Source organism: Bos javanicus, chromosome 15, assembly GCF_032452875.1.
Source record: "Bos javanicus breed banteng chromosome 15, ARS-OSU_banteng_1.0, whole genome shotgun sequence".
NCBI lineage: Eukaryota > Metazoa > Chordata > Mammalia > Artiodactyla > Bovidae > Bos > Bos javanicus.
The window spans coordinates 1,749,750-1,772,847 of NC_083882.1; the positions used below are offsets into that span (position 1 = coordinate 1,749,750).

The following is a 23,098-nucleotide window of genomic DNA, read 5'->3' on the forward strand; positions in this document are numbered from 1 at the left end:
TCTCTTGTGTTGTTGGAAGAGGGTGTTTACAATGACCAGTGCATTCTACAATGGACTATTACTCAATCATAAAAGGGAAATAATGCCCTTTGTGGCAACATGGATGGACCTAGACACTGTCATACTGAATGAAGTAAGTCAAGCAGTGAAGGGGAAATATCATATTTTACTTAGTGTAATCTAAAAAATATTGTACAAATGAACTTATTTACCAAACAGAAATAGAGTCATAGACATAGAGAACAAACTTATGGTTAGCAGGACAGGGGGAGGTAAGAGCAAGGATAAATTGGGAGATTGGGATTGATATATACACACTGTGCATGTGTGCTCAGTCACTCAGTCATGTCTGACTCTTTGTGACCCCTTGGACTGTAGCCCTCCAAGCTTCTCTGCCCATGGGATTTTCCAGGCAAGAATACTGGAGTGGGTTGCCATTTCCTACTCCAAGGGATTTTCTCAACCCAGGGATCGAACTCATGTCTCTTGTGTCTTCTGCATTGCAGGCAGATTCTTTACCATTGCGCCACATGGGAAGCCCCATATACACACTACTATATATAAATTGATAATTAATAAGGACCTACTGTATAGCACAGGAAACTTTAATCAATACTCTGCAATGGCCTTTATGGTAAAAGAATCTAAAATCAAGTAGATATTCGTATATGTATAACAGATTCACTTTGCTGTACTCCTGAAATCCTAACACTATTGTATATCATTTATAATCCAATAAAAAATGAGGAAATTGAAATGTATTTCTTTCTTCAAAAAGATTTTTAAAGATAGATTAAAAAAAATTATTGGTATTTGCAGATGACATGATCCTATGCACAGAAATATCATAAAGACACCATCAGAAAACTACTAGAGCTCATCAATGAATTCAGTGATGTAGCAAATTGAAAATTAATATGCAGAAATCTATGCATTTCTATATGTTAACAACAAACTATCAGGAAGAGAAATTAAGGAAAGAATCCCATTTACCGCTGCATCAAAAATAATAAAATACCTATGAGAAACGCTGGACTGGAAGAAACACAAGCTGGAATCAAGATTGCCAGGAGAAATATCAATAACCTCAGATATGCAGATGACACCACCCTTATGGCAGAAAGTGAAGAGGAACTAAAAAGCCTCTTGATGAAAGTGAAAGTGGAGAGTGAAAAAGTTGGCTTAAAGCTCAACATTCAGAAAACGAAGATCATGGCATCTGGTCCCATCACTTCATAGGAAATAGATGGGGGAACAGTGGAAACAGTGTCAGACTTATTTTTTTGGGCTCCAAAATCACTGCAGATGGTGATTGCAGCCATGAAATTAAAAGACGTTTACTCCTTGGAAGGAAAGTTATGACCAACCTAGATAGCATATTCAAAAGCAGAGATATTACTTTGCCAACAAAGGTTCATCTAGTCAAGGCTATGGTTTTTCCTGTGGTCATGTATGGATGTGAGAGTTGGACTGTGAAGAAGGCTGAGCGCTGAAGAATTGATGCTTTTGAACTGTGGTGTTGGAGAAGACTCTTGAAGGAGTCCCTTGGACTGCAAGGAGATCCAACCAGTCCATTCTGAAGGAGATCAGCCCTGGGATTTCTTTGGAGGGAATGATGCTAAAGCTGAAACTCCAGTACTTTGGCCACCTCATGCGAAGAGTTGACTCACTGGAAAAGACTCTGATGCTGGGAGGGATTGGGGGCAGGAGGAGAAGGGGACGACAGAGGATGAGATGGCTGGATGGCATCACTGACTCGATGGACGTGAGTCTGAGTGAACTATGGGAGTTGGTGATGGACAGGGAGGCCTGGCGTGCTGCGATTCATGGGGTCGCAAAGAGTCAGACACGACTGAGTGACTGAACTGAACTAAACTGAACTGATGGATAAAACTACCCAAGGAGGCTGAGACTCCTGTAGTCCAAAAAGTGTAAGATGCTTATGAAAGAAACTGAAGACAACACAGATAGAAAGATATATCATGTTCTTGGATTGGAAGCATCCATACTGTTAACATGACTATATTACCCAAGACAATGTACAGATTCAATGCCATCCCAATCAAATTACCAATGGTACTTTACATATAACTAGAAAAAACAAGTTTTTAATTTGTATTGAAACACAAAACACCACAAATAATCAAAAGTTTTTTGAGAAAAGAATAAAGCTGGAGGGGTCATGTTCTCTGACTTCAGACTGTACTACAGTGCTATAATAGTCAATGGTATTGGCAGAAAAACAGACACATAGATCAATGGAACAGTATAGAAATCCCAGAAATAAACCCTTGAACCTATGGTCAATTTATCTATGACGATGGGAGCAAGAATCCAGCTACATGTAAAAGAGTGATATTGGCACATTCTCTAATACCACACATAAAAATAAACTCAAAATGAATTATGAATTTAAGTGTAACACCAGATACTATAAAACTTCTAGAGGGAAACATATTTAGATCACTCTGATACCAATTGCAGCAATACTTTTTTGAATCTATTTATTTAGATGTACAGAAATAAAAACAAAACAAAACAAAAAAATGGTACCTAAATAAATCTAAAAGTTTTTGTGCAGCAAAGGAAAACATAATCAAAACAAATCAGATGAAGTATAGAATGGGAGAAACTATTTGTAAATGATGAACCAATGAGGGATTAGTTTCCAAAATATCCAAAACGGCCTACATAGCTCAATATAAACTAAGCCCCCTGACTTATTTTCCCTAACTATAAACCCCTTTAAAGAGATAATGTAAGCATAGTACTTAAAAATGAGTGAAAGTTGCTCAGTCGTGTCCAGCTCTTTGTGAACCCATGGACTTTAGCCCACCAGGCTCCTCTGTCCATGAAATTCTCCAAGCAAGAATACTGGAGTCGGTTGCTATTTCCTTCTTCAGGGGATCTTCCTGACCCAGGGATTGAACTGAGGTCTCCTGCATTACAGGTGGACTCTTTTCCATCTGAACCATGAGGGAAGTCCAGAGTATTTAGTAAGAATCTAGCAATTTTAGCAGCTATTACATCTTCTAGCTGGGTACTATAGAAATGGAAGGAATTCAGAAAGGACATAACATGGGTCTATTTTATGTTTGTCTGTCTTTTGTTTCTCAATTGCAAAGTTTTTGAAAAATCAAATAATTTCATATAGAAGAACATGCTACATGAAGAGGAACAGTATGACTCTGAAGTTATATAATAGAGAGAAAATATAGCAGGAGCTGCCAACTTCTGAGGTAGTCTCAGATTACCCACTGATTAGTTTATTACATAAGTCATAAATCACTCTGGACATGTTTTCTTTTTTAGAAAATGGATATTAAAAGATACCGTCTTGAGTATGGCATGTGAGCTCTGCCATAGAGCCACTGAGCAGACGACCTACAAACTGAAGAACAATTATACCAAAGAAGTTCTACACTGTTGTGAAAGTTATAGGTCCCACAACAAATTTTCCAACCTGGGGATCTGGCAAAAGGACTAAGAACCCCCAGGAAATTTGATTTTTTAAGGCCAGTGGTATTTAACTATAGAATTTCCACAGGATGGGGAAAACAGACTCTTGGAGGGCACAAACAAAACCTTGTGTGCAACAGGACCCAGGAGAAAGGAGCAGTGACCCCACAAAAGACTGAGCCAGTGAGTTTCCTGGAGTCTTGCCTGTGACTGTCCAGGAGTCACCAGAGGAGGCATGGGTCAACAGTGGCCTGCTCTGGGGTCAGGGGCATCGAATAAAACAGTTCTGGAATAAGTATTTTGAAGGAGGTAGCCATTACTGCCATTACTCCTAGCCCCACCTAGCAACAGAAAACTGGATTAAAGATTTAATAAGCATAGCCCTGCCTATCAGATCAAGACCCAGGTTCCCCCACAGCCAGTCCCTCCCATCAGGAAGCTTCCACAAGCCTCTTATCCTTATCCATCAGAGGGTAGACAAAATGGAAACCACAATTACAGACAACTAACCAAACTGATCACTTGGATCAGAGCCTTGTATAACTCAATTAAACTATGAGCCATGATGTGTAGGGCCACCAAAGACAGAGGTCATGGTGGAGAGTTCTGACAAAATGTGGTCCGCTGGAGAAGGGAACTGCAAACCACTTCAGTATTCTTGACTTGAGAACCCCATGAACAGTATGAAAAGGCAAAAATATATGACACTGAAAGAAGAACTCCCCAGGTTGGTAGGTACCCAATATGCTACTGGAGAAGAGTGGAGAAATAGCTCCAGAAAGAATGAAGAAACTGAGCAAAAGTAAAAACAACACACAGTTGTGGATGTGACGGGTGATGGAAATAAAGTCCGATGTTGTAAAGAACAATATTGCATAGGAACCTGGAATGTTAGGTCCATGAATCAAGGCAACTGGAAGTGGTCAAATAGGAGATGGCAAGAAAGAACATCAACATTTTAGGAATCAGTGAACTAAGATGGATCAGAATGGGTGAATTTAATTCAGATGATCATAATATCTCCTACTGCGGGCAAGAATCCCTTAGAAGAAATGAGCAGTCCTCATACTCAACAAGAGTCCAAAATTCAGTACTTGGTTACAATCTCAAATATGACAAAATGATCTCTGTTCATTTCCAAGGCAAACCATTCAATATCACAGTAACCCAGGTCTATGCTCACACTACTAATACTGAAGAATCTGAAGGTGAATGATTTTATGAAGACATACAAGGCATTCTAGAACTAATACCAAAAAAAGATGTCCTTTTCATCACAGGAGACTGGAATGCAAAAGTAGGAAGCCAAGAGATACCTGGAATAACAGGCAAGTTTGGCCTTGGAATACAAAATGAAGTAGGGCAAAGATTAACAGAGTTTTGCCATGAGAATGCACTGGTCATGGCAAACACCCTCTTCCAACAACACATGAGAAGACTCTACACATGGACATCACCAGATGGTCAATGCTGAAATCAGATTAATTATATTCTTTGCAGGAGAGGTTGGTGAAGATCTATACAGTCAGCAAAAACAAGACCAGGAGCTGGCTATGGCTCAGATCAAGAACTCCGCATTGCAAAATTCAGACTTAAATTGAAGAAAGTAGGGAAAACCACTAGACCATTCAGGTATGACCTAAATAAATCCCTTACGAGTATACAGTGAAAGTGATAAATAGATTCAAGGGACTAGATTTGACAGATAGAGTGACTGAAGAACTAAGGACGGAGGCTTGTAACATTGTACAGGAGGCAGTGATCAAAACCATCCCCAAGAAGATGAAATGCAAAAAGGAAAAATGATTGTCTAAGGAGGCCTTACAAATAGCTGCAGAAAGAAGAGAAGCTAAAGACAAAAGACAGAAGGAAAGATACCCATCTGAATGCAGAGTTCCAAAGAATGGAAAGGAGAGATAAGAAAGCCTTCCTAAGTGATCAATGCAAATAGAGGAAAACAATAAAATGAGAAAGACTAAAGAGCTCTTCAAGAAAATTTGAGATACCAGGGAACATTTCATGCAAAGATGGGCACAATAAAGGAGAGAAACTGTATGGACTTAATATAAGCAGAAGATATTAAGAAGAGGTGGCAAGAATACACAGAAGAACTATACAAAAAATATCTTAATGACCCAGATAACCATGATGGTGTGATCATTCACCTATAGCCAGACATCCTGGAACCCAAAGTTAAGTGGGCCTTAGGAAGCATCACTACGAACAAAGCTAGTAGAGGTGATGGAATTCCAGCTGAGCTATTTCCAATCCTTCAAGATGGTACTGGGGAAGGCTGCACTCAATATGCCAGCAAATTTGGAAAACCCAGCAGTGGCCCATAGGACTGGAAAAGGTCAGTTTTCATTCCAATCCCAAAGAAATGCAATGCCAAAGGATGCTCAAAGTACCACACAATTGCACTCATCTCACACACTAGCAAAATAATGCTCAAAATTCTACAAGCTAGGCTTCAACTATACATGAACCATGAACTTCCAGATGTTCAAGAAGAATTTAGAAAAGGCAGAGGAATCAGAGATCAAATTGCCAATATCTGTTGGATCATAGAAAAAAGCAAGAGAATTCCAGAAAAAAAAACATCTACTTCTGCTTCATTGACTATGCTAAAGCCTTTGACTGTGCAGATCACAACAATCTGTGGGAAATTCTTAAAGAGATGGGAATACCAGACCAGCTCACCTGCCTCCTCAGAAACCTGTATGCAGGTCAAGAAGCAACAGTTAGAGCTGCACATGTAACATGGACTGGTTCCAAATTGGAAAAGGAGTATGTCAAGGCTGTATATTGTCACCCTGCTTATTATCTTATGTGCAGAGTACATCATGAGAAATGCTGGGCTGGATGAATCACAAGCTGGATGAAGGACAGGGTGGAATCAAGATTTCAAGGAGAAATATCAGTAACTTCACATATGCAGATGACACCGAACTTACGGCAGAAAGCAAAGAGGAACTAGAGAGCCTCTTGATCAAGGTGAAAGAGCAGAGTGCAAAAGGTGGCTTAAACCTCAATGTTCAAAAAACTAAGTTCATGGCATCTGGTCCCATCTCTTCACTGCAAATAGATGGGGAAACATTGGAAACTGACAGACTTAATTTTCTTGGGCTCCAAAATGACTGCAACCATGAAATTAAAAGATGCTTGTTTATTGGTAGAAAAGTTATGACAAACCTCAACAGCATATTAGAACGCAGAGACATTACTTTGCTGACAAAGTCCATATAGTCAAAGCTATGATTTTTCCAATAGTCATGTATGGATGTGAGAGTTGGACTACAAAGAAAGCCGAGAGCTGAAGAATTGATGCTTTTGAGCTGTGGTGTTGTAGAAGACTCTTGAGATTCCCTTGGATGGCAAGGAAATCAAACCAGTCAATCCTAAAGGAAATCATGCCTGAATATTCATGAGAAGGACTGGATGCTGAAGCTGAAGCTCCAATATGTTGGCCACCTGATGTGAAGAGCCTTATTGGAAAAGACTCTGATGCTGGGAAAGATTGAAGGCAGGAGGAGAAGGGGACGACAGAGGATGAAATGGTTGGATGGCATCACCGACCCAATGGACATGAAACTGAGCATACTCCAGGAGATGGTGATGGACAGAGAAGCCTGACATGCTGTAGTCTATGGGGTCCAAAGAGTCAGACAGGACTTAGGAACTGAACAACAATAATAGCAACAGTATTAGTGTAAAACTCATAGAAAAAAGGAAATGTTGATCCCTAACACTGTCAGGGAAGAGTCTATTTTAAAGCGTAATAAGAGTATGTCATACAGACAAGACAAGGAGGAAGCAGTACATGTGCTAAGGAAAAGGAAATAGCATGTGCAAAGGCAAAAAGGGAGATTGATAACAGCACTGATATAGTTAAGTAGAGTTAACAACATATATAATATGTTCACTGGGTTTTTATCTTAAATTATGTTTGGGAGAAGGCAATGGCAGTACTCTTGCCTGGAAAATCCCACGGATGGAGGAGTCTGGTAGGCTACAGCCCATGGGGTTGCGAAGAGTTGGACACAACTTCACTTTCACGCACTGGAGAAGGAAATGGCAATCTGCTCCAGTATTCTTGCCTGGAGAATCCCAGGGACAGCGGAGCCTGGTGCGCTGCCATCTATGGGGTCGCACAGAGTTGACACGACTGGCGCGACTTAGCAGCAGCAGCAGCAGCAGTATGTTTGGCAGAGACAGGAAAAGTGATTTTTTTGGTTAAATAATACACAGTGAAATAGGTAGATTTTAGTTAACAATTATATTTCCACTCTGAAATTTTTGATAAGCTATGGCCAGGCACAGTCTAGTACAGCATTTTCCGAGAAATATTATACTATTCAAATATATACATTTAAATTTCTTATTAGACTCATTTTAAAAATAAAAAAATTTACAAGTATAATTAATTTTAATAATATATTTCCTTAATATAATTATGCAATATATTATAATTCCAACTTTTCCGTATACTCAATATAAAATGATCAGTGTGACACTGATTTTTTACATTTTATGTTAAATCTTCAAAATCATGTATATATTTTAAACTTAGAGCATATCTCAATTCAGATATTCTTTATCAGCAATATTAAATCTGTACTTATATATCAAAAAGTTTATAATTGAAAAAGTAGATTCACATCACTCAGGTTTCCCAAACATACTTAGACATTATGCATTAACTGAATTGAGTATTAGTTTTTAAATTAAAATTCAGTTACTCGGTTGTAGTAGCCAAATCTCAAGGGCTCATCTACCAAGTGGCTCCTGCAGTGGAACAAACTCAGTTCTAGAATAAGTATTAGGTCAATTTTCTTGCCTGAAATTATTATCTCAAAAATCAAATTTGCAAGAAGACTATCAGGTTAGTAATGGGGTACTAATATTAATGTTAAGCATTTTGGATTACCTTTCATCTCTCCCTTGTTGCTCTGTGCCTACTCAGACAAGATACAGATGAGACCAAAAAAAGAGAGGGTATCTGGAAAAGACCTCTCAATCAGCAAAGAGATTGAGGTAATTGGAGGAAGCTTAAAGAGTTCATGACATAAAGGCAGAAAGTTCTTAATACTTACTGACTTACTAGGCCTTAACCCTTTTACTTAGGTAAATAAATAGATTTAAATAGTAGACAGACTCTGAAAAGGTCAGAAAGAGTCTGGTCATAATAACGATGGATTGTTCTTTTGCCTTTTCACTACACTCACACAGAAAATGTCCACTACAAACAAAACCCCAAATTATAAAACACAAGATGTCATATTTTTCCAAAAACAAAACTGTTTACATTTCAAAGAGCATTATTTCATAAGTACTTCTATTTTATGGAAGAGAATTCCTTCAGGAATATTGATCAAGTATTCACAATTCACCCAGAATATTCCTTTATTTATTTATGAAAACTCTTTTGAGTGCCTCTTATATTTTAGGCACTGAAAAGAAATTTCAGCAGTGGACAAGGAAGACCTACCCACCTGAAATATGTGATAAGAGCTGTCAGAGGAAAGGAGCTAACTACCGTGGGAGCATTCTGAAGTAGGGTTGGCAGATTTACCAAATAAAAATACAGGATGTCAAATATTACATAGGATACGGTTATACTAAAAATTATGTTACATATCTGAACTACAAATTTAGTTGAGTATCCTGTCTTTTACCTGGCAAACCTACATTAGAGGGACAACTTGTAAGTGGAGATAGGGTGAATGGAGAGAAAGGAAGGCTTACTTGGAAAATAACTTTTAAAACAAATTCTGGGCATAGCAGGGAATAGGTAGGGAGAAATCATTCTGAGTGGAAACAATGCAATGCAAACTAAAACCAAGGCCACTGTTAAGTCCAGGAATTGAAAGAAACCAAGGTAATTGGGGTAAGGAAGAAGGTAAATGAAAGAGGGGTAATGTTGATGAAAGATGAAGCCTGAGAGAAAAACAGAAGAAACTCTTGTAAAGAGTTTGTACTTTATCGTGAGTATGGTTCCACTAGTGACCTGTAAGCAGCTTGTCTTAGCTTCAGTAGGAAGAATAGACTACAGTCCTCTTGGCAGTATGATTGACAGCCCAGTAAGGATGCTACTGATGTAACTGAGGATTTCAATGGAGGCCTGAACAAAGGCAATGGACAGACAGACCCATTAGTAACACTAGAACTAGAACTTGAGATAGCAGCTAAAGCCTCGGCAATTGCAAAGGGGATAGAGAAAAGAACTGAGAGGGAAGGAAACCAGGGTAAGCATTATAGAAATCAAATGAAGAAAGGTCAACAAGTCGAATATTTATGAGGAGGTAAGATAAGACCTGAGAAGTGATGACTAGATTTAGCCGCAAGGAAATCACCAGTGACTTTTGGAGGGGTAGTTTTAGAGGGAATGACTGAGACAAAATTAGGTCACCGTGTTGGAGAAGACTCTTGAGAGTCCCTTGGACTGCAATAAGATCCAACCAGTCCATTCTAAAGGAGATCAGCCCTGGGTGTTGTTTGGAAAGAATGATGCTAAAGCTAACTCCAGTACTTTGGCCACCTCATGCGAAGAGTTGACTCACTGGAAAAGACTCTGAGGCTGGGAGGGATTGGGGGCAGGAGGAAAAGGGGACGACAGAGGATGAGATGGCTGGATGGCATCACCTACTCGATGGACGTGAGTTTGAGTGAACTCCAGGAGTTGGTGATGGACAGGGAGGCCTGGCGTGCTGCGATTCATGGGGTCGCAAAGTCGGACAGGACTGAGTGACTGAACTGAACTGAAATGAACTGGCTGAGCAGAAGGTGATGCTGGGTTCGGAACCAGCTGAGGAAATGCGAGGGTCCGACTTCCTCTTTGCCCTTTTAACAGGTTTGGGTCAAGGACAGGAATGGTTTGGAGATGAAGCTGACTGTGCTCCAATCGGGCAGAACTGCGCAGCCGGCGACCGCGCGGGGCCAATCCTTCCTCACAGTGCTCTAGATTGACGGGGCCCGTCGCCAAGGAGCTCCGGCGGGAGGCCGAGTCACGGGGGGCGGAGTCAGGGCACTAACCCGGAACGGCTTGGGACGCGCTTTCCATTGTGAGGCCGGACCCGGGCGGGCCCTCAGCCAGAACGGCAGCGTTCTCCGGGCCAACGGGCGAGCCTCGTTAGACGAGCGGCGGCCGCGGCAGCCAATGGCGTAGAGGCAGGGGCGGGCCGAGTCCGTGGGCGGGGAATTGATAAAGCATCTCTGTTTGCCACCCCGCCCCACACACACCCGAGGCGACGGCGGGGTGGCGCTTCCCGGCCTGCAGGTGAGCGGCGGTTCCGCGAAAGAGGCTGTGAGGGTGGCGGCCTCTCCGCGGACGGTAGGTGCCAGCGGGGCGGCGTCAGGCCGCGGTCACCCCGCCGCTGGCTTTGGACCCGGCTGCGCGGCGTCGCGGACCACAACGCTCAGGAGAGATAGCATTCGCCGCTGCAGCCTGACCTAGGAGGGTGGGGAGGGCCCAGGCCTCTGGAGCAAGGCTGGGAAAGTTTCCAGGCCCCTGTCAGGGCTCTGATTTGCGGAGCGAGCACTCTCTTCCAGGTTGCCCTATATCCTGTCAGGTGCAGCCGTGGCTGTGGCCGAGTCTGCGGCGCGCCCCCTCCTCCTGGATGACCTCCTGGGAACTCAGCCTTCCTGGATTCTCCCAAGGGGCTGTTCCAAAGGGAGAGGATGGGAGTGAAAGGTACTTTATTAATGTGATAACAGGAGACCCTTAAGTAAACTTTAGTCATTTACCTACCACGAGTTACAGGCAGGGAGTTGAATGTCCTTTAAGAATATAGTGGGGACAGTAGTGCCCAGTGTTGGTGGGAGGTGGGAAGCCCACTTCAAAGAGGGTTGGGGGAAGTTTGTAGATTTTGTGATGTTTTTCTTCTTGAACAATCTAATGAATTTACCTAAAAAAAATTTTTGGACCCAGAATTTATGCTCGATTTTCCTTAGACCTCTTAATTCTGTCTTATCATACAGTATTTAGGAACTTCATTCTCAAGTGTTAGTCCTTGGAAAAAAATTGCCCAGGTGTAATACGCCTTTGGTGGTACATCTTCACAAGGATTATGCAAGTGAACTACTTACACCTATTTCCACCCAATAAAGAATGATTGTGAAATGGGATTTCAGGAAAATGGCTGTTCTCTGAGATTGGGTGTGGAAGAACTATGAATTTTTAGAGGTTGCAACTACTAAATTCCCTCTTGTAAAGATACGAAAGACAACCAATATAAAAGGGATGATATTTGACATCTAAAATGGCTTTTAAAAATATTTTGTGAAGTATTTAGCCCCAGCACCAAGAATATGTGCCTGGCACATAGTAGGAGCTTGATATATTTGAGTAAAATTATTGAGTAATGGATGATGAAAACCCAAACCGTTAAATGAGTACAAAAATGTAAAGGAGAAGAGAGAAAAAAATTCCTGGAAACATAGCTTAGTTTCTATTGATGCAAGCATAGCTACCAAATATCAACTCAAGGTTGCTTTGATTTGGATACTATCTTACATTAATCAGAAGGTGTCAAAGATTTTCACACAATTAAGCCATGACTGACCGGAAGTCTAAGATACATTTTGATATCAATTTCAGTCAGGAAGAAAATGTGTGTTAAAGTGCAAATGCCTTTTGTCAAGAGTTCCTTAGTGGTCTAGTGGATAGGGTCTGTGCTTTCATTGCTGTGGCTCAGAATTCCCTGGTTGGGAAATTCCGACAAGCCATTCCTGTCAGCCAGAAATTTAAAAAAAAAAAAAAAAAGTGCATTTTATCAGTGAACTAGTTCCATCACTTTGGTATAGAACAAAGGGTTAGGGACATAGGTCAAAGACAAAGGGATACCACTTTTGTAGGGTAGAGATACGGAGTTGCAAATTGTTGGGGGGGTGGTGCACAGAATATGCGAATAATAGAAACTGCTGCCCAAATTTTAAGAATGTATTGACTCAGGCATAGTTTTAAGAGGATTGTTATTTCTATCATTACAAAATTGATCTCACATTCTAAGAGCAGCAATATCTGATTACAGATTTTTGTCTAAAGATTCTGTGGGCAACTGCAATCATTGTTTACTATGCACTTGTATTTTGTATGTTATAGTTTGTGTAACAGTGCTTCCATATAAAAGGCATATTGCTTGAATTTCAAAAAAATATGAATTTTCATATATATTTGCCTCTTGCAGTAAGTTTCTTAGCAAAGAGTAGGGCCTTTCAAGCCAACCTGACGTTTGTCCCCAACCTAGTTATTTAACTTTGATTCCTGATACTTCTGCCATGTATTACTGTCCCTCCAAATCAAATGCCAATTCCTTCTGACAACTTTCCTTGGTCCAACCAAAGATTAAGCCTTCAGAACACCCAGGATATTTTGTTAGTATTTCTCTTTGTGCACTTTTCTTACATTCACATTATTCATCGAGTAAAGAAGTATTCATTTACTGTGTCCAGACTGTACCAGGAAGTAGATAATAGCTAATATTTGTTAAGGGCTTATTATATCTTAGATATTATACCTTTTTGTTTGGGTTGTCTCATTTACTCCTCAAAATATTGTAGTATTCTCTTATTTTTCCCATTTATAAATTAAGAAATAAGTTTAAAAGGTTAAGTAATGTATTCAGATCATAGAGCTTCTAAGTAGTGGAATTAATATACAAGCCTTGGTAGTCTCTATTCAAAACTTTCTGTTTATAGTCTCCATTATAAGTTTTTCATGTAAATTTTATGCATATATGTTTTAATAGATTATAGATTATTTGTTAGAAATAGTATATTCGTCTTTGATCCATTATTGCTTCTAATGTAAAGTAAGTGATTATAACAGCCTGATAGTGGAAGCATGTGGCTAGGCCAACAAACAGCTATATGACTGAGATAAGTGACCATATATGTGATCTCTAGAGCTGGTGAATGATGGTGGACAGAGTGAGTGAACTTGTAGAGCATAGCATGTTCTGTCTAGAAATGTTCTTAGGTTGAAAACTGAGCTTCTGTGAATATGTATACAACATAGACATACATACATATTCCTTTTCTGATTTTGTTGGCTTGTATTAACATACTAATAATGTTGTGCTAAGCCATATTCATACTCTAATTGGGTATTATATTCCATTATGTGGCTGTACTGCAGTTTATTCATATAATCCCTTATTGAATATTTATATTTTTACCATACTTCTACCTTTTAAATATGACAGTGCTTTTAAAATGGTTCAAAAAGCCATTTAAGTATCTGAAACATTCTGTATCTTTTGGAAACAAAAAGTCAGCCTTAATTTGATATGGAATTTGATGTAACTTTAGCAATCTTTTCTATTTTTAAGGACATCTGACCTGCTGATTCTGTTTTTAAAATATATTTTTAATATCTGCTCCTCATTGGTTCATACTGCCTAACTAGTTCTTCATAGCCTATTTATTTAAAATATTCTTTTCAGAATTTTGTATAACTTGTTAACTGTTATGTTCTTTAGTATAGTTATAGGGTAGGTAATTTAAGGTCTTCACTTAATTTCATAAACTGCTTTTTGCCTGTATTGACTTGGGCTGCCTTTTTCTTTTAAATATATACTTTGCCCATAGCAGTGTGTTTTGCTAGCTTACCTTACTTGAGTTATTGTCTGTTTCATTTTCTGCTCTTTCCCCTCCCCCAATCACTTTTTTATTTTATGTTGTATTTTTACCTCCTATTAGGGACAGTGTTATGTATTGAAGATACTGCCTTTGGAGCAGGTGGGGTACCATCTTCTAGATCCCCATAAGGGTGGAGCAAATGGTAGAGGAAGGAGGAAATGAAGTTTGCACTAATTCTTTGAAATGTGATGCAATGGCCCTATAGGTACTAAAGAGAAGTATATTGGGGCTGGTTTAATGATGTGCAAATGATGTGTAAATCAGTTTTCTTCAGTTCCTTTTTTATGTTGCTTATAAATATAGTGAAGAAAGAAAGCATTAGTCTTTCAGTTGTGTCCAACTCTGCAACCCCATGAACTGTAGCCACGTTCCTCTGTCCTTGGAATTCTTCAGGCAAGAATACTGGAGTGGGTTGACAGTCCCTTCTCCAAGGGATCTTCCTGACCCAGGGATTGAACCCAGGTCTCTTGCATTGTGGGTAGATTCTTTAAGGTCTGAGCCATCAGGGAAGCCCCATAAACATAGTATTTCTTGATTATTCTTCAGTTGCCTCTAGAGAAAAGTAGTATACCAGTCCAGCTCAACTAAGAACTTGAATTACATAAAGAATGTTAGGTCAGTGTTAATTAAATGAGATCCTCTAAAATTACACGGCTTCTAGAATGTTCACTAAACTGTTGTAGGATCAGATGTTAAAACATGACATTTTCTTATTTTTTATTAGGTAATATTTGAAATATGGAAAAATTATGTAGCTTTAAGTATACTAGTAAACAAGGTCCTTGACCACTGAAAAGAAAAACATACTAGTTTGTAACATTTGTCCATTTCTGTGTTGTAAATACTGCCATCTTGGCCAGTTTCTAGTTCCCAACATGACATTACTGAATATGGAGTTGGGAAGTGTACAATGACCTTCACCAGCTCATATCAGCAAGCTCCAATGTACTCCTAACGTTATAAAGCATAGTAATAAAGACCAACAGACTTACCACTTGACCTATGAACTAGAACAATACCAATATTATTGTGGCCTTTCTCTTCCTTTAGAGATTTGCCTTTCATGCAATAATAGTGAACTTAACTTACTGTGTACCAGGAACTATTCTTCATATTTTACTAAATCCTTTAATTCTTACGGTATTTCTATGAAGTAATAATATTATTTTACAAATGGAATTGCATATAGGGAAATTAAAATAACTAAGGCACAAAACTAGGAAGTTGTGGAGCCGGGATTCCAACCAGGCATCTGACTGCACAACTTGTGCTTATATGCATTACACTGTGCCTTGAAATGTGTGCATGCTCAGTCGTGTCCAACTCTTTGCAACCCTATGGACTGTAACTTGCCAGGCTCTTTTGTCCATGGGATTCTTCAGGCATAAATACTGGAGCGGATTGCCATTTCCTCCTCCAGGGGGTCATTGGCGAGCAGATTCTTTACCACTGAGCCACAGTCTGTTTTGATGCTTTTTTAATGTATGAATATGTTTGCTTATACTCTAGTGACAAGAGGCTTATATTTGACTATAATGGCAGTATTTGCCTAAGACAGGATCAAAAGTGCTACCACTGTTTGATTATACATTCTAATTTAGTGGATTTCAATTTTATTATTAAATGTCTCAAGTAATTGAAGTCTGCTTTAGAATAGTTTGCTGCAATCTTTTTTTTTTTTTTCCTGTTTTTGCCTGCTCTGCCCTTTTTGTGAGTGTATGAAATTGACAATAACTTTTTGAGGGTTTATTTTCTGCTCTTTTAAGTTTTTAGTTCTCTCTGGTCTTCATTTTAGCATCAAGGAGTAGTTCAGGAGATGGTTACTGTACATCAATGGTTAGGAACAAAAAGATGCATTGGTGAGCATTTTTTTGATGATGTTACTAGACACGCACAAGGTCAGTTGAATAAGTATTAGTGGAAACCTGAAAAAATGCATACAAGCAGTGAAATCTTAATAAAAAATATTTTTTTATTAGGGTTTAGAAATAAGGGATTTGCATCCACTTTTAAGCCCTGGAGAGAAGAGGTTTAACAGTGATAGAGAAGATTTGTGCATTTACTGATTAAATTTAGTTACCTTAATTACTATACTTGTGCTTCAGTAGAAAATACTATTTATATTGTCAATTACCAGAGAAATATTTTTCACTCTACTAATAAAAATTTTAAACTGGCAAATATTAAAGTTTTTCAGTGAAGAAACTGTGGTAGAGTGAAACATAACTGGTTGAAACTTTGGAGAGTTTTCTGGCTACATATAGAACTTTATCCAGACTTAATGATGGGACATGGAATTTAATGGATATTGGTATTTTTTTTTCTATTGGCAGTAAATGTTTATGATCCTACAATGATAGAGCAGGAAGGCACCTTAACAGCCTACCCTCTCATTTTGTAAAGGAGGGAAAAAAGAAGCTCCGTAGCAGTGATCAGTGAGTGAATTTGAAGTCACAAAACGTAGTTTGTGTGAATGTGTGCGTGCAAAGTCACTTCAGTCATGTCCAACTTTGTGACACTATGGACTGTAGCCCCCCAGACTTCTCTGTCCATGGGATTCTCCAGACAAGGATATTGGAATTGGTTGCCATTTCCTTCTCCAAGAGATCTTCCCAACCCAGGATTCAAACCCACATCTATCTCCTGCATGGGCAGGCAGATTCTTTACTACTGAGCCACCAGGGAAGCCCTTGTTCCTCTTTACATACTTTTAAAATCTCTTTACCAAGGAAAAGACCCATTCAGCATCTTTTCCAGTTTGTTTGTGTGCCTTCCCATAATGCAAAGGTTAGATAGCAGAATAACTACATTTACCAGCTATTGTATTGAGGATCTGAATGTGCTTTAGATTCCACCAAAGAGATACATTTGTATAAGACTTGAAATCAAAGTGTGTGAAAGAATCAGGTGTTTAAAGCATTTGTTTACTGGTGTGGGTCAACACCATGGTTTTCATACTTTAGCATATATTAGGATCATTTTGAAGACATATTGAAACATATATTGCCAGATCTTGCCCCCAGAGTGCTCTATTCAAATGGTCTGGGGTGGGGCCTGAAAAGTTTACCTTTCTAACAAGTTTCAGGTACACCCTCTTTCAGTCTTATATTTTTTTGCTTTTTAACATCTAGTGGTCACTTTGGCAGGTTGACTCATTTATTCATTCAAAAGTGTTTATAATATGTATGCCTGCCATGTGCCAGGATCCCTGCTAGACTCTGGAGACATTATGGTGAGCAGAAATGTTGCTGTCTCCTGAAACTAACAGTGAAATGGGAAAGAGACACTCTTAGTTGTGTATTAGCACAAGTGTAACATTTAGGTGAGGAAAATGAGTAATTGTCAGGAGAGGATTCACTGAGGAGCAGATGTCTAATCTGCAAGCTGAAAGATGAGGAGGGATTAAGTAGGCCAAATAGGGAATAATCTATTTTCTAGTCAGAGGGAATAGTGTGTACAAAAACCCTGAAGAGAGAAAGAGATTGACAACAGTGGGTGACTTAAAGAAGGCCTTTGCAGTTAGAGTATAGAGGATGATTTGGGGAGAGCAAAAGTAGGGAGCAGATCAAGAGTGAATACTGGCACTAACTAACTAACTAACTGAATACTGGCAGTTAGTTAGGAACCTTTACAGCAGCCTAGGTGAGAGAAGATGGTAGCTTGGATTGCGGTAGTGCTGGCAGAGACAGAAAATGCAGTCAGTTTTGAGCCATATTAAGAGGGCGTTTGTTTGTTTTTAAATTATATAACTTATTGGGTTGAAGTATATTGCAAAAGTTGCAGGCTGATTGATTTTTACTTTTTTCTTTTTAGGCATCATCCAGCCTGCCTGTGCTACTAGATGAATGGAAAACTCTGATTTAAACAAAGTACTAACAAGGAATTGTCCTTGATTTTTGTACTTTGTAGAAAAATTCTTCCTCAAATTGTTTTCACATCTTTCCTTACTGTAAAAACTGCATTTAAGTTAGAAAATGAAGCAACTGAAGAGGAAAAGGAAAAGCAATTTCAGTGTACAAGAAACTCAGACCCTTTTGAAAGAAATTACGAAAAGGAAAGAAGTAATTTTTTCCAAGCAGCTCAATACAACAATTAATGTGATGAAGCGAATGGCCTGGGAGGAGATTGCACAGTGTGTGAATGCTGTAGGAGAAGGAGAACAGAGAACAGGGACAGAAGTGAAAAGAAGGTACCTTGACTGGCGAGCCCTTATGAAGAGAAAGAAGATGAAGGCAAACATTAAGCTAGTTGGTTCAGGGTTTCCCCTTCCCACATCTGATTTAGATGACTCTCTCACTGAAGAGATAGATGAAAAGATTGGATTCCGAAGTGATACAAATTTTGATTGGCAAAATGTGGCAGATTTCAGGGATGCAGGTGGATCCTTAACTGAGGTCAAGGTAGAAGAGGAAGAAAGAGATCCCCAGAGTCCTGAAGTAAGTATTAGCCTATGTGAACCCTCTTTTTATTTCTTCATTTCTGATATGAGAGTTTGTTATAGACCAAGAACAGTTAAGAAATTCCCAGATTTTCAAGCTAACTTAAAAATAGTACATAACAGTCATTCCATTTTTTACTATCTTACTGTCATTAATCTCTTCTCATCTCAATGTACTCTTTTAACTGTACATTATTAATGATGTCACACAATTGTAAATATTTTTCAAAATTCAAAATAAATGGTTTTGTGTGCTTAAATACAGAAAGCTTTAAAGAAATGCCTAGACAAATTAACAACCATGAATATAAATAAATGCTGAGAACTACTTTTCTCTTTTAGTTTGAGATTGAAGAGGAAGAAGAAATGTTGTCATCAGTCATACCAGATTCCAGGAGGGAAAATGAACTTCCTGATTTCCCCCACATTGATGAATTTTTTACTCTGAACTCAACACCATCTAGGTCTGCATATGATGAGCCCCATTTGCTTGTAAACATAGAGAAACAGAAATTAGAATTGGAAAAACGAAGGCTTGATATTGAGGCTGAAAGACTGCAGGTAGAGAAGGAACGCCTACAGATTGAGAAAGAGAGGCTGCGACATTTAGACATGGAGCATGAGCGACTTCAGCTGGAGAAGGAGCGGTTGCAGATTGAAAGAGAGAAGCTGAGGTTACAGATAGTCAACTCAGAGAAGCCATCTTTGGAAAGTGAACTTGGTCAAGGGGAAAAGTCCATACATCAACCACAGGATATAGAAACTGAGAAGTTAAAACTTGAGAGAGAACGCTTACAACTGGAAAAAGATAGGCTGCAGTTTTTGAAATTTGAATCAGAGAAGCTGCAGATTGAAAAGGAACGCTTACAAGTAGAGAAAGAGAGACTACGAATTCAGAAGGAAGGACACTTGCAGTGATTTATCTAGGTCTCCATTTATCAAATGTTTGTAAACCACAGGTTTAGGTTTAAAAATCATTGCGGGATTAGCTGTATTGTTGTTTTTTTCCCTGTTTAATATTAGTGTTTTTAGTAGGAAAAAGATGATTATTTGTGGATAATTATATGCTTAAGTCTTCTATGAAAACTATGTGCCCTAGCATAAACAATATAGCAGAAATTGTTGTACTATTTAAATTAGTAAAATTACACATAGTCTTGTATAGTCTATGGACTCAGAGTTTACAATTATGTATGTATAAAATTCTAGCTCAGTAGTTGTCAACTGGGGGTGACTTTGGCCCCTCAAAGACATTTAGCAATGTCTGGCAACATTTTTTGGTTGTCAGAATTGGAAAGTTGGGCACATTGCTACTGGCATATAGTAGATAGAGGCTAGGGATGCCTACATCCTGCAATGCACAGGACAGTTTCCACCCTCCCCCCTAAAAAGAATGATCAAACCCTAAATAGCAATATTGCTGAAGTTGAAGAACCCTGTGTTAGCCTGGCTGAGCACCTCTTTAGCTATGTTTCAGTTTCAGAATGTTAAAACCGCAGATATTTATGTGGGAATTACTTAAATGGCCCAAAACTTTATGAAACAGTACTGTATAGTATATTGACTGTAGGTATGATGATTATAGATGTTTTATTCCTTTGTTTCCATCTGTAGATAATGTGAGAGTCAGAAAAGAATATAGGCAACATCAGAGGTTATCTAAAGTGGGTTACTTTGCAAAGCAGTTCATTCATTTAGCCTTTGGTGCTTTAGAAACAGCACACATTTTTGTAAGCTTTATGCTTTCTTCTGTGACTCCATTGACTAAGCCAGTAGTTTAGATAAAAATTGTCATTTCAACCATGTATTGAAATCGTAATATACTTGGTTGAAGCTAGTAAGAATGTTACCAGTTTAAAAATGGTGCCAGTAGTCAATGAACTGGAATTCAGTAAGTGGTCATTTGATTTTTAAAATAGATAATAACTATTTGGAACTGGGAATGGGGGTGGGGGAGAATGTCCTCTGTATCCAATAGTAATGATGGTGATGAAATAATGATAGTAGTGGTGTATTATGAATTAGGGAAGCACTCTTGCACACTATCTGACCTAATCTGTAGAAAAAGTCTTGAGAGTAGTAGTATTCCTGAACCTGAGGCTTAGAGAATTCACACTTTGCGTAAATGACTGATTTCATATATCATGATGCATTTTGTCTTTGTTCTTCCCTGTGAAACAGAGTTTGTATCTTTAGTCAGTCGTTTTGGTATTTATTCTGAGACCCAGGGTTTACTTAATCTGGTGATTTGCCTTCAGTCTCCTAAACGTAATTTTTCCACTGTCCAGATGATTCTGATGCACACTAAAGTTGAGAATCACTGCATGAGATCATTTTGTATTTTCCCATTTCCAGTATATGTAGCCTTAGTAAGTCTATTGACAGATACTACCTTGATTCTAAATTGATTCTTGTTTATTTAAGAATGTCTTGAAACCATATGTAGCATTTGAGTATGGGTATATAAGGCAAAAATATACATTTTAGTTACCTTGAGTTTGGAATAGTGTTATTTTTGTATAATTGAAATAAATGCTTCTACCATAGAAATGAATTTGCTGATACTAATTGTGTGAATATTTATCATTTCAAGTGATGCTCAATGCTGTGAGGGTTGAGGTTGTCAAGGCTGGAAGAGAGCTTTATCATGGTGAATGGGGGCAAGGGGCCTAATATTTGTGTTAGGGATTATGCTATATGCTTTTCATGCATTATTTTGTTTCTTAAAACAAGCCTTGAGTCATTTTAGCCCGACTTTTATAAGAAAGGAAACAGTACTTCATCAGTTTAATTAAAGAATACATTAAAAAGCGATATGCCAATACTGACCCAAAATTTTAGCATAAAAGCTCTAAGGAGAAAGAGTACTGAAAGTTTATAGATGTAGTTATAAGTATTGTAGCTTAGTTACTTGCTACTTGTGAAAGTCATTTAACTTACACTATGATTTGATTTCCTCATCTGTGAAATGAGTGTAATGCTATCTGCTCTGCATATGCTTCATAGTTCTTTTTTTGTTAATAATATGTAAAGTAAAATGCTATTTTAAAGGCAAGTTGGTATTAGCATTAACATTTAAGATCAATAGAGTTTAACTTCCTAGAAGTAAGCATTGAAGATAGCCAGTATTATTTATGGATGGTGCATTCTTGGTTCCTAGAAGTAAGAGACCTAAAAAAAAGAAGCATCAGCTTACTATCTTCCAGGGCTTTGGTTGAAGAGCTTTGAACTTCTTAACACTGTCCCAGTTATAGATGGATTCAGTTGGTTCACTGTAGTAGGAAACTTCATTGCTGCATTTCTGAAGTGGTAGGCACACTTGGAGTGAGTCATTTTAGTTAGCTGTTTCTGTGTAATTTGTTGTTGCTGTTGTGCAGTCACTGAGTCATGTCTGACTTTTTGTGACCTCCATGAACTGTGGCACACCAGGCTTCCAAGTCCTTCACTATCTCCAGGAAAGTGCTCAAACTCATGTCTGTTGAGTCAGTGATGCCATCCAACCATCTCATCCTCTGTCTCTCCCTTCTCCTCCTGCCTTCAATCTTTCCAAGCGTCAGGGTCTTTTCCAGTGAGTTGGCTCTTTGCATCAGGTGGCCAAAGTATTGGAGCTTCAGCTTCAGCATCAGTCTTTTCAATGAATATTCAGGGTTGATTTCCTTTAGGATTGATTGGTTTGATCTTGTTGTTCAAGGGACACTCAAGAGTCTTCTTGAGCACCACAGTTCAGAAGCAGATTCTTTGGTGCTTAGTCTTCTTTATTGTCCAACTCTCATATCTACATGGCTACTGAAAAAATCATAGCTTTGACTATATGTACCTTTGTTGGCTAAGTGATGTCTCTGCTTTTTAATTTGCTGTCTAGGTTTGTCATAGCTTATCTTCTTAAGTAGCAAGTGTTTTTTAATTTCTTGGCTGCAGTCACCATTCGCAGTGATTTGGAGCTCAAAATCATTTTAGTTAGCTGTTTCTGTCTAATAAACCACTCCAAAACTTAGTGCCTCATGTTGTTTATGATTTTAGAGGCAATTAGGCTGAACTCATTTGGGTAGTTCTGATCTTGGGTGGTTTCTCATGGTCAGCTGCAGGTTGGCTAGGCTGTTCAGCTCCTGGGGTGTTAACTGGATATTGGTTTGGGGTGAGGGGTTTGTTTCAGCTCTCCTGATGGTGTTTAATCATCTAACAGGACTTATTTTAGTGCAGATAGCAGGAGTTCAAGAACGAAAGAAGTGATGCTCAAGGTGTTTTGAGGCCAAGGCTCAGGACTGGCACTTCACTTCTGCTGCATGATATTGGCCTAAACAAATCATTGGGTCATACCAGAGTTGAAAGGTGGGGGAGAGTGTCACCTTTTGATATGCAGAGCTGAGGAACCAGAGACCAAATTGCCAACATCTGCTGGATCATGGAAAAGGCAAGAAGAGTTCCAGAAAAACATCTATTTCTGTGCTTTATTGACTATACCAAAGCCTTTGACTGTGTGGATCACAATAAACTGTGGAAAATTCTGAAAGAGATGGGAATACCAGACCACCTGACCTGCCTCTTGACAAACCTGTATGCAGG

General features: G+C 38.8%; 1 protein-coding gene across 3 annotated transcripts; it reads left to right on the plus strand.

The window, feature by feature from the left end:
- The first annotated feature begins 10,539 nt into the window (after positions 1–10,539).
- LOC133261620 (myb/SANT-like DNA-binding domain-containing protein 4) lies at positions 10,540–21,089 on the plus strand. Of its 3 annotated transcripts, none has more exons than XM_061440058.1 (3): positions 10,540–10,735; positions 17,911–18,533; positions 18,878–21,089. In XM_061440058.1, the coding sequence occupies exons 2-3, from the start codon at positions 18,072–18,074 to the stop codon at positions 19,451–19,453; spliced, it is 1,038 nt and encodes a 345-aa protein (XP_061296042.1). In that variant the 5' UTR covers positions 10,540–10,735; positions 17,911–18,071; the 3' UTR covers positions 19,454–21,089. The 3 variants fall into 3 exon arrangements, with proteins under 3 accessions (XP_061296042.1, XP_061296043.1, XP_061296044.1); XM_061440059.1 differs by having other exon boundaries at positions 10,555–11,149; XM_061440060.1 differs by lacking the exon at positions 10,540–10,735 and adding an exon at positions 10,771–10,789.
- Positions 21,090–23,098: the final 2,009 nt, after the last annotated feature.